This window comes from Glossina fuscipes, unplaced genomic scaffold (assembly GCF_014805625.2).
Source record: "Glossina fuscipes isolate IAEA_lab_2018 unplaced genomic scaffold, Yale_Gfus_2 2, whole genome shotgun sequence".
NCBI lineage: Eukaryota > Metazoa > Arthropoda > Insecta > Diptera > Glossinidae > Glossina > Glossina fuscipes.
This window is the reverse complement of record NW_023998416.1, coordinates 19670040-19684516: the sequence shown is the minus strand read 5'-3', so window position 1 is coordinate 19684516 and position 14477 is coordinate 19670040. Positions and strand designations below refer to the sequence as shown.

Below are 14477 nucleotides of genomic sequence, written 5' to 3'. Positions count from 1 at the left end.
TCGAGCAACCGTAAGCTGACTGCACAGCGTAATTTTAGGTTTCTAACTTCAATTAACTTTTGAATCATATTTTAGAAAAATTAAGCTTTTTGAAATTTTAATTTGATATGACTGGCCACTGACCACTTTTTATGTAACATCATGGGAACTAAAGCGATGTTCCATGAAGCGAAAGTAATAATAATCATCGATTGAGGCAAGTACTAGTTAGAATGAGTAGTGGGAGAAGTAGGCAGCATTTCTGAGAGAAAGCGGGAGAGAGTTCAGTGCTACTAACATTTGTTCGAATTTTTTAGCAACAAAGGACCGAGCTTGCTCAATCTGAGAAAACACTTTACTGAGTCTCTTAACATGAGTTTAATGATCCGCTTAATCCTATAGTAGCGTTCATAAAGTCATAAAGTGAGGTTACGTAATTTTAGCAGGCGCTGAGTGAGTGAGCTCAGATCCTAATATATTTTGGCCATGTTGATGGTTAGTTTGGTCACCATCATTATTATTTTTGCGCGCTTTACTGCATCATGTTTGGTCTATTTGTTGCCGTCCGATATAACAGCACTTTCCGAAAAATTACATAAGAAAAGAAGCTATTGCCGGCACATGCGTTTACCATTGCAGTGAGGTCATAAATACTGTGATGGGAAATTTAACGGGACCGTTTTGCCATGGAAAGCTTACAGTCTTGTGCGGTAGTGTTAGTTAAGCTATCTCTTGCAATAGATGATAAAATTTACATTCTTCCTGCTTTACACTCTCTCTAACTCTCTCTGTGGGTGTGTCTCTCTCTCTCGCTCTCTCTCTGTCTCTTCTTCGTACTATCGAATGATTACCTCATCGGTTGATTCAATAAGCAAAATAAATTCCGAAAAATCTCGAGCTTGAAAAAGGAGTTAGACGATCTGGGAGAATTTTACGCTCACTATTACGCCAATATTTAGTTGCACTATACCAAACATTAACACATCTCTTTATTAAAGATTTTTGGGAGAAAAACGAATTCTTCGGCCGCAATTACATTGTCCACGGATTAATATTTTTTATAAGCGATAAAGCTTCCTATGCAATTGTGTATCAGTTCCGATTGGACATTGAGTAAAAACATAGTGAGTTGACACTAACAAATTACCGCACTTCGCTCGACAATTAGTTGTGCTGTTCATATCGGCAAACTGTACTGAGTCCTTCAGTGCTACCGCAGTTATTTTTTCTAAAGATGAACTTCTCAGTAACACATACAGTGTACCGTCTCGAAGCTTTTGCAACTCGTAAACTGCCCTATGAGAATAAAAATTCTATATGTAACTTGCCAATCACTTAGTGCGAGAAACTGCAACAAAAATATTGTGATCACCAAACAGATTCACCTTTGCAGTAAGTGCGATAGGGAAAAATTCACAATTGCCGAGAGAATGAATGATTGATAATGATTGAACACGAAACGAACGCGAGGCTGAATCAATGATTTGAACGTTTTGTTTAAAATTTCGGCCAAGACGATTCGGTAATGAGTTAAGCCGCGATCTGGGAGATCACGTTGAATAAGAACAGATGCAGCAACTGAGACGATCAAGGGAGGAGTATCGAACAACAACCGGAATTTGATGCGAGCGACGTCGCATTTTAAAAAGATATTTGCATCCAATATGTTCTTTACGAGAAAACAAGGTAACTAAAAGAAGTTTAAATGTTTTTTAATAGAATTTTTTTTTCTAACCAAATCTAGGTCGTGTTATTATTTCTGTTCGTTTACGGCAAATATCAAATTTTCGAATTTCTTTTGCTATGAAAATTCTAGAGTAAAACAACGTTATGCACAATTTTGCACAAAATTTCTTAGCGTTTGCCTTTTTTGTATTTGTATTGCCCGCCAACTGCAATGTTTCCGATGCTTTATTTTCCTTTCTCTTTTTTGTTAATGAATGAAGTACTCAGTAATTTCGCTCGCAAGTCTTCGCGAGGACTGATTTATCTTTGCAGGTAATAAGTTATTTCGATGGAGTTAGTGATAACTTGCACACCCTACCCATTTCTTTTTACTAACTTAATGGCATTAGAAATTGTTTTCGTGCAACACTTCAACATAGCAAGCAATAAGCAACTGCTGTTATTTTAAATGTTATAAAGTAAATAGAGAACAATTTTGCCTTTCTTAGCAGCGTTTTTTGCTCATAGAAATTAAAAAAAAAACCCCGCATTACTTCCTTTAATACAGTTATTCATAATTATATGTAATGTCTTTTCAAAATAAAGATGATATGAGACTTGCTCGAAAAAGCGATCCGATCCGAACCATTTCCAATTGCGTTCGTTATGAAATCGAAACACGTCCGTGCACCAATGAATATATTCAAAAATGACAAGCTGTTGGTTGCACACACAAATTCATCGACAAGTGCACAAGTGATGAAGGGTATAATAGTTATTTAATTAATTCACTAATTAAATAGAATTGAATTCATATTTTTGAGGTATTTTCGCATTTCAACTATACTTGACAATTTTTGGATTGTCTTGTCCTGTTTCCGAGAGATTCCTATTTTAAAATAAAATTATTTCATTGTTTTCTCAATAAGTCGTTTAGAAAATCTTTGTATTTGTTCTGATGATTAAGCTTGTGCTACTCGATCGCCAAGCTGCCGAGCCACCTTCAACATTTATCAAAGGAATCATTAGAATGTTTATTGTCCTTGAACTTCGATACGCTTTCATTGGCTTTGTACCTTTTTTCTTAAGTGTACGTCTTAAAACAACAAATAGCTTTTAATTTGCTCATCATTTTCAATATATTCCCTTTATTTATTCATTTATTTTCTACGGCACTGTTGTGTCGGCGAAACTGGCACAATTGCACCTTTTCTCTAAGATAAGCGTAATAGGATGTATATATACATTTATATATTATTTTACTTTTCCACCAGATATTCTAAGGTTCGGTTTTGTACGTAAAAGTTGTCGATTTTGCTCAATGATTTGTTTTGGGAATGAAAATTCTCTCAATTCCTCCTCAAATTGCTTTAGCGTTTCAAATAGTAAAGGATACAATTGTGGAAGTATGCCATGGTCTAAAGTGGGGAATAGATGATGCAAAATATGTTCTCCAAAACTGATAAGTACCATAAAATGGCTGCCTTTGATTTCGTTGCGATCTATGCAAGCGTCCAATTGATAAAGACCCCAATCAAGATCTTTACGGTTCGCATCCCCTTCATGGTATGCGGTAGTGCAGTGATGGCCCGCATTCACGCCAATTAAAGTGAACAGAAAGCTACTAAAATGTATAATGCGCCACCATTGTATCAACACCGACCAAAATGGTCCCTTTGAGACCATTAGCATTAATGCTGGTAAACTCAAACCGATTACATCATGCCAATGCAATCGGTTTTTACTGAACAGCGAATGCATTGCTCTGTAATATAAGCAAAGAGAATGTATGTAGATATATTTTAAAAGTGAGCCTTTTATGGTAAGAAATATGGAATTACCTTTCGATCAACTGATAAGGATATACAAAGACATAAAATATGGGTTGTATTAGAAGGGATAAAATGCGTTGTCGTTTGGAAGCATAACGTTCGCTAGGTACCCAACAAAGAAATGGCTCGAACAGTGACATTTCCAGATCTTGCATAGAATTCGTATAGATATGATGCGACATAGCATGAGATATACGCCATTCGGCGAAATTTAATAAAGTTAAGTTAAATGTATACATTTGCCAATTGTCCTTGCGATGAAAATAATTATGGGCCGCTATACCCAGTGAACAAAGCGATGCAGCCGCTATCAGTTCCATTAAAATTTTGCTCGAAAATCTTTGCAGCAAAGGTGCTGTCAGGCATGAGCCCAATGTAGTAAATAGTAGAAATATATGTATCAGCTGTTGAATAAACAGAAAATGTTGTGCGCATTGTAATGAGAGAATAAAATGCTAGGTTAATAAGAAAAAATATATATATACATATATAAATAAACATAAAAAAAAAAAACATAATAAAAAATCTAATTAAAAAATGAAATAAACTTTTAAAAAAAGGTCAATACAACTATTTCAAAAAATTATAGCCTGCTGTGCCTGAATCTTTCACATAAGTTGCCTTAACCTTAAAGAAATCAAAAAATTAAATTTCAAAACTTCATAATTTATTGGGTTGGCATGAACGATTTTCTACATTTTTGTACAGGTTCTGTGAAATTACCCACGATAGAAAATAGTAGAATGAGCAAAAACCCGCATTTTTACACCCAACATCGAAGGATAAGGGCTTTGTATAGGTATTGTCAAAACGTTTGCAACACCCAAAAGGAGGCTGCAGAGACCCCACAAAGAATTCTTGATTAGCATGAAATTCTGAATTGATTTAAGCATGTCCGTTTATCCGTCTATATATATAAATATATAATATACATATTATACAATATATACACATATTAAAAAATATATATAACACAAATATATATATATATATATATATATATATATACATATTTTATAATAGTTATGATGCATATCTGTATATATAATCGCAAAATCAACAATGTCTCTGCTAAAGTTCTGCCTCTAAAGGTTAAACATGTTTTGTTTATAGTCTCGAACTTACAAACCATTGATCCTCCTTTGTTCATGCCTTCTTAAAATTCTCCTTTCGCGATTAAATAAATTTTACGATACTTATCTGCCTCTAGGGAATTGTTCAAACTCGATCTCAAAGCCTTTTAATTGAACGACTGCAGCTCTCTAGATCGAATAGAAACGCTTTCATATTAATACCACGTTTGACCAACTCATCAGTCGAACGATCTTTTATGGTTCCTATCGCTAGATATTGGACTGCCTTACCACTGAGTCTGAAATATTTCGATGTCGCTTTTCTAACCTCTTAATGTATATTTTGTTGCTGGTAGGAATTGATGATTTACAGAATGTTTAAAGCAAGATGAGTACATTAGCAGCTTAGCTAGCTAGGTCGTATACTCATATATGTTCTACTTTCTTTTCTCATTTGAAATATATTTATGTAACTAGGTAATAGACCTATGACTTTATACTAACTTAACAAATGAACAAATGACTGTGAAAATATATAGAATACAAATTATTTATCTAATGCTTTTTAAAAGGGGGTGCATTCAAATTTGTAATGCACTAACAGCTGGTGCTCAGACCGATTTAACCCATTTGCAAGGCAAGCTTACCTGCAAGAAGTTGCGAGTTTTTCGCTAAATTTAAAGGCGATATCCGACGCGACCGTAAAAACGTTCACCACCGACATTACACAGACGGATAGAAGGTTATGTCTATGTGACACTTATCAAGAATATATACACCCTGTAGGGTCTCTGAAATTTACTTCTTATGCATTTGATAAATTTTCGATAAAACATAAACTAAAAAAATAAATGGAAAAAAAGGTGAAAAATAAAAAAAAAAAAAAACGTAAAACAAAAATCATAAATAAATTTATGAAAAAATGAATAAAAACCATAAATAATAAAAGAGAATAGTCACTAGAAGTGATCTCTTTGTTTGGCTTTTTCCAATTACATTAGATTTTCTCTTCGGGCGATAGTCCAGATCCTTGAGTGCAAGAGCTACTTTACGCTTAAGGGTGCGATAGAAGCCATCATCGTGAAATGTAAATACGTAATTTCTAGGGCTTGCCGCTTTGCGTACTTCGTATGCAGGTAACAAATTACTTGCTGCAGCCGTGATATGATGAGCTTCGAATGCTTCCGTAATATCAGTGCCCTTTGTCTGTTCCAACCAAAAAGCACCACCTGGATGATGTTTTATAAAAGATGAAAAATCGTAGAGTTTATCGTGAATACGCCAAAGGCCTTCAGCATCATCATCAATTTGTTTGTATTTTAACCAACTGCACCGTGTTAAGAGCGTGTTAAACGAAATAGAAAAAATGAATATAATTAAGAAATGCATCTAGAATTTATTTTACAATATAATCAAACCTAAGAGTTGCAAGACTCTAAGCTTTTTATACCTTTGTTTTCAATTTTGTGGTTTAACGGTATGCAGCAATCTTTGCCATTGAAACTTGGGTTATACGAAACCTCAACAGAAAGCACAAAACGATATCAAACCGCGCTTAAGATTTTAAAAATGATTCAGATCATCATTTGATAGCTAAGCCGACATTAACTACTAAAGACGCCAGACATATGACGTCGTACTTATGTTTGGTATCAGTTTGCATGATGGTAAAATACAAACAAAATTCAAATGTAATGTCGACGCAATGGTAGCATCTAAGATTTCCGCGGCTTCTTTCGTGCTTCTTAAAAATGTTATTTCAAGCGTAGCAAGCAAGCAAGCTTGCGATTTTTGTCAAGATATTTCTGCAACCTTTGCGAAATAAGGCGTTACATGGCGAGTGATCGGAAAAGTAATCCATTTTCAGTAAGGTTCGTCTTAGATCCAAAATATATTTCTTTGCATCATATTTTGTTTAAATATCTTAAACATTCCAAACTATGGATTAAACCGACAGACGGACAGACAAAGTTAAATCGATTGAGAAAATAATTCTGTATCGATCGGTATAATAAAAATCGGTTTTATCTTAAATCCTTGTAGTTTTCGCATTAATCTCCACAAATTTAATGTATTGTGTACCACAAGTGCTGTAGGGTATGAAAACTAGATAATTAAAGTTAGACTTGAGCACTTTCAAAATTTTACATTAACCATTTGCTGTTCTTTTGCATTGCTTACAGTGGCCTAACTTTGCCAATACTAACGATAACAAGCTAGACAATCGTGTGTGTGAAAGTGGACAGGCCCTAATTAATAAGGAAAAGAAGCCTTGGAATCTTTGTTAACTAAGGTAAAATGAGAACTTCATGAAGTTTTTCCCCATCAATTTTTTCCATTTTTATGCCGAATTTTTCATGGTATGGAAAGGAAAGGGTGAAGGATAGAGAGCGACGGCATTCTGGGAGATGTACCGACCGTCAAATGTTAGATCTTTAGCAGCCGACCTACAATCGCAAACCAATCGTAGGTAACGTGTCGTCTCTCGGTTTCCGGATTGATCCAAATTTGATGGTCGCGCGCTTAATTACTTGGCTAAGCAGTAGGCCTGAACTTCTTATTAGTTTCGAAAACCAACCAAAGTTCCGAAAAAAAAAATCTGATTTTTTACAGTAGACTTCAATCAAGGGGATAGTGTTCTGCAAGCTAGCGAAGAAATCCCTGGTTTCTGTGTTGAAAATGCTTTATCATGCAAAAAATTCGCTCGTTTCCGTTGTGGACAACTCGATAGCCAGTTAGCCGTTGATAAAGTCCATACAATTCTGCAAAAAACTGAGGGAAACCTTCGTCATAGAACCAATCAATAATTTGGATATCGCATGAATTGAAAGTGAAAAATTCAATGAACCGAATCTCCATCAGGCGACCGCTGTTGAAACGAAACGAAATAGCGCAGAGGCTGATTGCTGGCGACGAACGGTTAGTTACAAATGGAAAAACTTGCTAGAAAGATTGTAAAAGAGAATAGTTTATCATTGGCACAAGGAGTCAGTTCCGTTCTCCAGCGTCAACAAATAAGGCGATTACAGCGTGCAATTGAAATAAAGCGAAAAACAGGGTTGTCCAACCCGACGAGGTCAGAAGGTTAAACAAATAAGAAGCATATCTTCAATGGATCGATGAAAATTGAAGCAGCTTGGCTTGGAAACTTTGATGCATAGACGTTGCCCGACGTTCGACTACCATTTTTCTCGTTCTTCATTTAAAATGTAGAAAATATATTGCTAGAGTTACGTTACGAAGTATTCCCCTTAATCGACGTAGACAAAGGTTATTTAAAAACATTTTTAAATTGCTTTCGTTTACCTCTGATTGGTTTTAATTAATTTTCTTCGATAAGATGGATATTTTCGTGATATAGTGGACTCTCTCCAATCCTCTTTCTCGTATTCGGATTTTAAATATGTTGACATGTTTAAATAGTTTTCTTTTATCTTTTCGACGCAGAATAAAGAATTAAATAATTAATTTTTTTTACTTTGAATTAAATTAATTTGCACAAGTTTTCAATAATTTAACTAATGAATATGAATTTTTATTTTATTATTTTCTTGTTTATTTCCACTCTACGCGCTGCTTATTGTGCTGACGCTTACGAGCCAATATCACAACAAAACTTAAATGAATCGAATGAAAAAACTGAAGCCGTCTGAAGCTCTTGAACTTGAGCGCACTCACAGAATATGATATGAAGGGCCCAATTAACTTCTACAATACAAAAGTGCTCAGGCATCAGTGACACAACTACGTAGACTACAATGCGTTTTAATAGGCTTTCATGGCTTTGCGAAAACTTAAACCTTTCCTTCTTCGATTCTTGTTTGAAAAGTCGTGCCCTCTTCTTCGTTTATCAGAGCCCTTTTGCCCGCCCCTGTTCACGATTATAGTAAATAATCGCTTGTTAGCAATGCACACACACTTATAATTCAAGTTGGTTTTTAATCGTTTCATTTTAATAATTATACCGTAGAGGAGCATATTAATAATGCTTATTATAATTAAAATGCTTTAAACTTTACACGAAGACAACAGAGCAAAAATTTGCTTTTAATTAATCTTTACCGTTAAACTTGTTTGCCTGTCATTGTTTCTGACAGTTTATTATGCATACAATATATTAATAGAATGACAAAAATAAAAAAAAAAATTCAAAATCAGATGGAAATTCTATTCGGGAGACAGATAAACAGGTTTAGATAAATATTTTATCTACATATTTAATATTTATTCTTTTGTATTAATAGCAAGTAAGAACAGTATAGTCGGGCAAAGCCGATCATTCATCAAATACCCTATACCACACTGTCTAACACAATTATTTTTATTACAGAACACAAATATTATATCTCGCTTTCATATAACGGCATATTTTTCAAATGCATATTTACATAAAGTGCGATCTAATAACAGACGTAGATGGTCTAAATTTTGTAGAATTCATTCGTGTACGAAATTACTGTAGCATTATGGGTCAATTTTCATCGTTACATATTACAATTTGGACTTTTCAGCAAAATTATACCTTTTTGTCGTGTGAACTTCAGTTTTCGTTATATGAAAAGATTGCCAAAGCCGGTTTAAAGTTTTCACACCAATTCAGAATGACGAAATATTACTACTTAGCCACTTTTGCCAAAAAAAATTTGGAAAATTACAATTTTTGCCCATATAACGACCTTTCAGAATAGAGCGTTATATGGGGAGTGGTCGAAAGTGTGAACCGACCCGAACCATTTTCAATAGAGTTCGTCCTTTAGTCAAAACAAGTTACTATACCAAAATTTCGTTAAAATAGTTTCAATTCAAAAAAGATTTACATTGACAGACATCGGATGGACAGACGGACGGCTTAGATCAGTTTACATTACGATTCCGAATCGATTGGCATAATGCAAGGTGAGTCTTTCTTAAGCCCTTCTTACGTATGTGTTACGTACGACCGCCCTAACTTAATATATCTTGTACCGCAAGTGATGTAGGGCATAAAAATCAATAGTGATAGAAAGTTATGAATATCGCTTGCATTTTAAACTAAGGAAACTTTTTACTTATCATTTACAAAACTGGACACATTAATAGCACACAGTTTACCACGGAAGTCACTAAACACAAGAACCTCTCGGCGGATTTGAAAAACACGCGCGTATAAAATATTCTTTATGTTAGTTAAATGGAAAATGAAAAAAGGAATTGAGGCAGACTCTTGTCTATCCGTTTGTTCGTCTTGTTTTCTTGTGCTCAACTTATAGGTGAGAATTTTTGAGATATTTTCATGAAATTGTTTTGACCCATGGACAAACGTTATTGGCTATTGGCTTCCCATGTATCACCTGGTTTTAAAAACTTGTTATATGAATAAATGTATTAGGCGAAATGGTATAGGGTACTCATTGGCGGCCCGTGCCCCACTATATTGTTTTTACTTGCTTTTCTTATAAAAGCTTGAAGTCGCCTTATTTTTTTATTTATATACATGTTTGAAACGAAATTTAAGCTATCGTAAAACTTTGCACTCTGAAACCTGGTGTCAATACAGCACAGTACACACTACCTTGATTTACATTTTATCTGAGCTTCCATATTATATTTTAGTCTAAATTAATAAATCGTTTCGCTAATGTTTATACTCTATACTACTCACGGTAAGGTTTTATTAGCTTTCGTGCGAATTTATGTAACGTCCAGAAAAGTTTGTGTTATTATACCGTTTGTTAAATCAATTAATCCAGAATTATTTCTGCAACCGATGCATACATATCTTTGTGTATGTCAGTTTGTCTGTCTGTTTGCGTTCTATAAGTACGATTTTTCAAAAATTTTGGTCATTAGATGTAGTCCAAAGATGAATCCTATTTGAAATAAATTGCACACGTCACTGTAGTTGAAGACATCTTTTTGACTGTCTTAGATGGAGAATGCAGATCTCAAGTTTTCGAACCTTCTACGCAATGCGTTTTCCGGGTGGCAATGCACAAGCTTCCGTCGGAGTGCGCCCATATACGCTTAAATTTTGCCTTCGTAACACCAAGCAGAAAATCAGAATCTTTAAAATGAAAATTACTCAGGGACTACTCTCAGGGACTTTTGCTACATCTGTTATCAATAGCAGCGGTAGCGCTTTTAATTAGCAGCCATTTAATTGCTTGCTTTTTTATTCTCATAATTTTTATCGTTAAACTATTAGACTGAGCTAAACGATTACAAAGCGAAATTACAGAGATTTCTATACATTTAGGCAAATGTGCGCTATGGCCTATATAATAATATCTTTTCATTGCATAGGTGACACTTTTCGATTAAAACTTTTATTTAAATTTGCAGCAATTGTTTGCTGGTAGGATTACTTACAGATTGATAAACGTAACCTTGGCCGCTTTATTTTATGGATAAGCATTTTATGTACACTAAAATTAGCCCATTGTCTATTCACGAAGTGAAAGGATAATAAAACTCAACTATCATTATTTCCTCAAGATTCTCGCCCGTAATTCGTTGCCGAATTGTTAACTGTTTTGAGAGCGCAAGTGTTGTCTTTGCACTTTCAGAGAAATCCCTTTTCTGAGTTGCTGCCGCGATACGAAGTGCGAACGAAACCTCAGGTCTACGTAGCTGATTTGATAAGAATGGTACTTAAATCGTTTTAAATCGCATTTTACAATTTTAGGGTTGAAAAATAATGATCGATTTTCAGGCTATTGTGGGCGATTCCTAGTCCGAATTGGCTAATTTTTCACTGGAGCCTTGGGACAAGGTAAAATTTAAACAGATGAGCACAGAAGAAACAGACAGGACTAAATCTGCTTAATCGATTTGTAATAGTTCTCCTTTCTTCCATGCGTATTTTTATGGATTTAAAACCTAATTTACACAAAAAATGATCAGAGCAGTTAAAATACACGTCTTAATAATTAGAAGCGGTCTAAAGTCTTCCATTCAATGCAATTTAATCTATTCATGACATTTTCCGAGAGTCACGGAAAGAGATATTTTGAAATAAATATTGATGGGACTGGATCCTTTTTCTCGATAATCTCCCTATTAAGACTTCTCGCAGCAAAAGGAGGTCTTTATATCGCATCAAGTTCTAATTTTTGATCTTATATAATGAAGATAGGTGAAGACTTTCTCCTCGTCTTCTTTAAGAAGAATATCCACTTAATTAAATGTGGACCATGTTAATCCACCTCTCATACAAAGGTTTGCATGGAAAGTAAGTCACCAATAATGTAAAGTTTTTATCATTTTGCAGCGATGGTATATGAAAAATTATACTAAGCAAAGCCAAATGGAATATTCAAGTGCCGGCTTCTGCTCAACTGTAGCTATCAATTTAGTTCATTGAAGCAGCTACTTAGTATATATATAAACGAATACTTATATTTATATTACTTAAATGTTATTGGCATTTGATTGATAAGTTGGCGATGCAACAGAGATTCCACAATTGGTGATAAGGGTGAAGACAAAGTGGCTGTTATAAAGAGTAAAAGTATCGCTTACGCTTCAGTTTAGATTTGCTATCAGTTGGCGATTTATTCAAGCAGTTTATTGTCAGAAATTTTTGTTTCGCGCAATGGTTATCGAAGATTGGAAAAATTGCTGTATTTCGAAAAAGTTTCCGTCTTATCGAAATTCGAGAGTAATTACAGCGTTCGGGTTGGTTTTTAAAGACCGAACATTTTTACAAATATCATTTATTATGTTTAACAATTTTCCTTAGCTGGCTCGTGAGCAAACGCGAAGATGACGAAGCTGAAGGCCTTTGGCGTATCCGTGACACTTTATACGATTTTACGAATTTCATTGATAAACATCCGGGCGGCTCATTTTGGCTTAAGGAGACAAAAGGCACGGATATTACCGAACTTTTTGAAGCTCATCATTTAAGCAATATGCCGGCCTCTCTCATTGAAAGTTATAAGGTCCGTGATGCGATCAATGAGAGAATTTATACGCTTACAATGCATGAGAATGGTTTTTATAAAACATTAAAAAGACGAGTGCGCGACAAATTGCCAACAATTGATGTGAAAAGAAAAAGCAACAGCGATGTGAGTTTCTTCGACATTTAATATTCATAATAATCAAAAAACAAAAAAAACAAATTTCTATGCTACAGAATATACATTTGGCACTTCTATTATCGACATTTTTAACCGTCGTGTTTACCGCAAGATGGAATAGCTTGCTTTTATTGGTCTTGGCCGGCACTTTACTTTGCTGGACTGTAATAGCAGCTCATAATTATTTCCATCGTCGTGACAATTGGCGCATGTACACCTTTAACTTGGCTATGCTGAATGTTTGCGGTTGGCGTATATCGCACGCCATGTCACATCACATGTATCCGAACTCCTATTGGGACTTGGAGTTGTCTATGTTTGAACCATTCCTATGCTGGATACCCAATGAACATGTGAAAACTCTGACGTTACGTTACATATCTTTTCTCATAGAACCCTTAGTTTATGCAATGACGTTTTTATTAGATATTCTAACCAGGTATGAGTGCTGGCTATAACTATTTTTAAAAATTTTGCATTTGGATTATTCATTATATTGGCTTTTTAGAATTTTCTACTCAATACGATGCACCAACATCATGTACTGGCATGATTTACTAACTTTTACTATACCTTTGTCGATGTATTTGTGCTCAGACTTAACATTATTTATGTGTTTACGTCAATGGCTATTCATTATAATGGTGGCTAGTTTCGCCTTTTGCGTTATTGGTCTGAACGCTGCTCACCATGATCCGAAAATATACCACGAAGGCGATGCAATTCGTGATGATCGAGATTGGGGCTTATTTCAGGTCGACACTATTATCGATCGTGTCGATTTGAAAAGCTCTCAATTCTTAGTGCTGACGCATTTCGGGGATCATTGCTTACATCATTTATTTCCTACACTAGATCACGGCATTTTACCGGAATTATATCCCATCTTTTATGAAACTTTAGATGAATTCAAAGCTCAACTACGGGAATATAATCACTTTCAACATATTCTTGGGCAACACCGTCAATTATTAAGAGTGAAATCGAATTTAAAGCCACCAGGGTTAATGTGAAAATAAGTGTATGTTAATTGCATTGCATTGATTTAATAAAGTAATTACTTTAAGCGAATGCGTTGACGCTCGCAGTCATCTTATTATTAGGTACGATATTCGAGTGGAAAATAAATCGAAAGCCATTTGCTTGAGGCTTATCGTATGCTGTGTGTGTCTTAAGATCGAGTGCATTGCAATTGATATTGTGGTTGATGTTCCAGCACATTTTAGGTCATTTTACAAACTGAAAGCTATACTTATATCTTTCATCTTACTTATGTATGGGTTGTCAATGATTGTGGGCGAGCATTTCATCTAGTCTAGCTGACCTTCCAATTGAATTTAGCGAGTCTTCTACGCAAACCTGTAACGCTATAGTCGTACAGATAAATGATTCTATTGGTCCTTCAGTCATGTCGGACTTATAGGCATTGGGTAAATGTGTGGCTAAGATACAATATGTGGCGCGTTTACAATAAAGAAGAAGATAAGCAAAGATTGTAGCATAAATCTAAAGTTTTCATTGCCACTACAATTACGAGTCTGACATTAACTAGAGAGTCCTGTTACTTTTTTGCGCGAAGCATTTACATTTTGGATATATACTTTTGCCTCCACTTGAAGAAGATTTGAATTTTTATAAGTAATTATGAAGTATGATTGCATCGACTTGAATTTTCGATGATTGACCCCAGATCAATCTCAAGTCAACCTCAACTTTAATTGCGTATGGAAACTGAACGATCGATATACCGAGGATCACATGTTACACAATGTCTTAACGAAAAACTTTTCCAAGATAACCTGCGCCCAGCGTTCAGGCCAAGAGTCGAATGCGAGATAATAGAAATATACTATCATATAGAAGAT

The 14477-nt window shown here is 34.9% G+C and overlaps 2 protein-coding genes across 2 annotated transcripts; one reads left to right on the top strand and one right to left on the bottom strand.

Moving 5' to 3' along the window:
- Positions 1 to 2871: 2871 nt before the first annotated feature.
- LOC119633473 (cytochrome b5-related protein-like) lies at positions 2872 to 8038 on the bottom strand. The gene is made up of 4 exons (XM_038027049.1): positions 7856 to 8038; positions 5546 to 5876; positions 3486 to 3880; positions 2872 to 3409 (listed from the first exon to the last, which is right to left on the bottom strand). The coding sequence occupies exons 1-4, from the start codon at positions 7960 to 7962 to the stop codon at positions 2899 to 2901; spliced, it is 1344 nt and encodes a 447-aa protein (XP_037882977.1). The 5' UTR covers positions 7963 to 8038; the 3' UTR covers positions 2872 to 2898.
- Positions 8039 to 12055: 4017 nt separating this feature from the next.
- Positions 12056 to 13625, top strand: LOC119633668 (cytochrome b5-related protein). The gene is made up of 4 exons (XM_038027338.1): positions 12056 to 12205; positions 12270 to 12600; positions 12669 to 13051; positions 13121 to 13625. The coding sequence occupies exons 1-4, from the start codon at positions 12123 to 12125 to the stop codon at positions 13623 to 13625; spliced, it is 1302 nt and encodes a 433-aa protein (XP_037883266.1). The 5' UTR covers positions 12056 to 12122.
- The last annotated feature ends 852 nt before the right edge of the window (positions 13626 to 14477 follow it).

Coding starts and splice junctions, on each gene's coding strand:
- LOC119633473 (XM_038027049.1), bottom strand. CDS start 7,962: ATGTCAACATATTTAAAATCCGAATACGAGAAAGAGGATTGGAGAGAG. Junction 3,881..5,545: donor GCCCGAAGAGAAAATCTAAT/GTAATTGGAAAA, acceptor TTTATTCAACAG/CTGATACATATATTTCTACT. Junction 3,410..3,485: donor CCTTATCAGTTGATCGAAAG/GTAATTCCATAT, acceptor CTTATATTACAG/AGCAATGCATTCGCTGTTCA.
- LOC119633668 (XM_038027338.1), top strand. CDS start 12,123: ATGGTTATCGAAGATTGGAAAAATTGCTGTATTTCGAAAAAGTTTCCG. Junction 12,601..12,668: donor AAAGAAAAAGCAACAGCGAT/GTGAGTTTCTTC, acceptor TCTATGCTACAG/AATATACATTTGGCACTTCT. Junction 13,052..13,120: donor TTATTAGATATTCTAACCAG/GTATGAGTGCTG, acceptor TTGGCTTTTTAG/AATTTTCTACTCAATACGAT.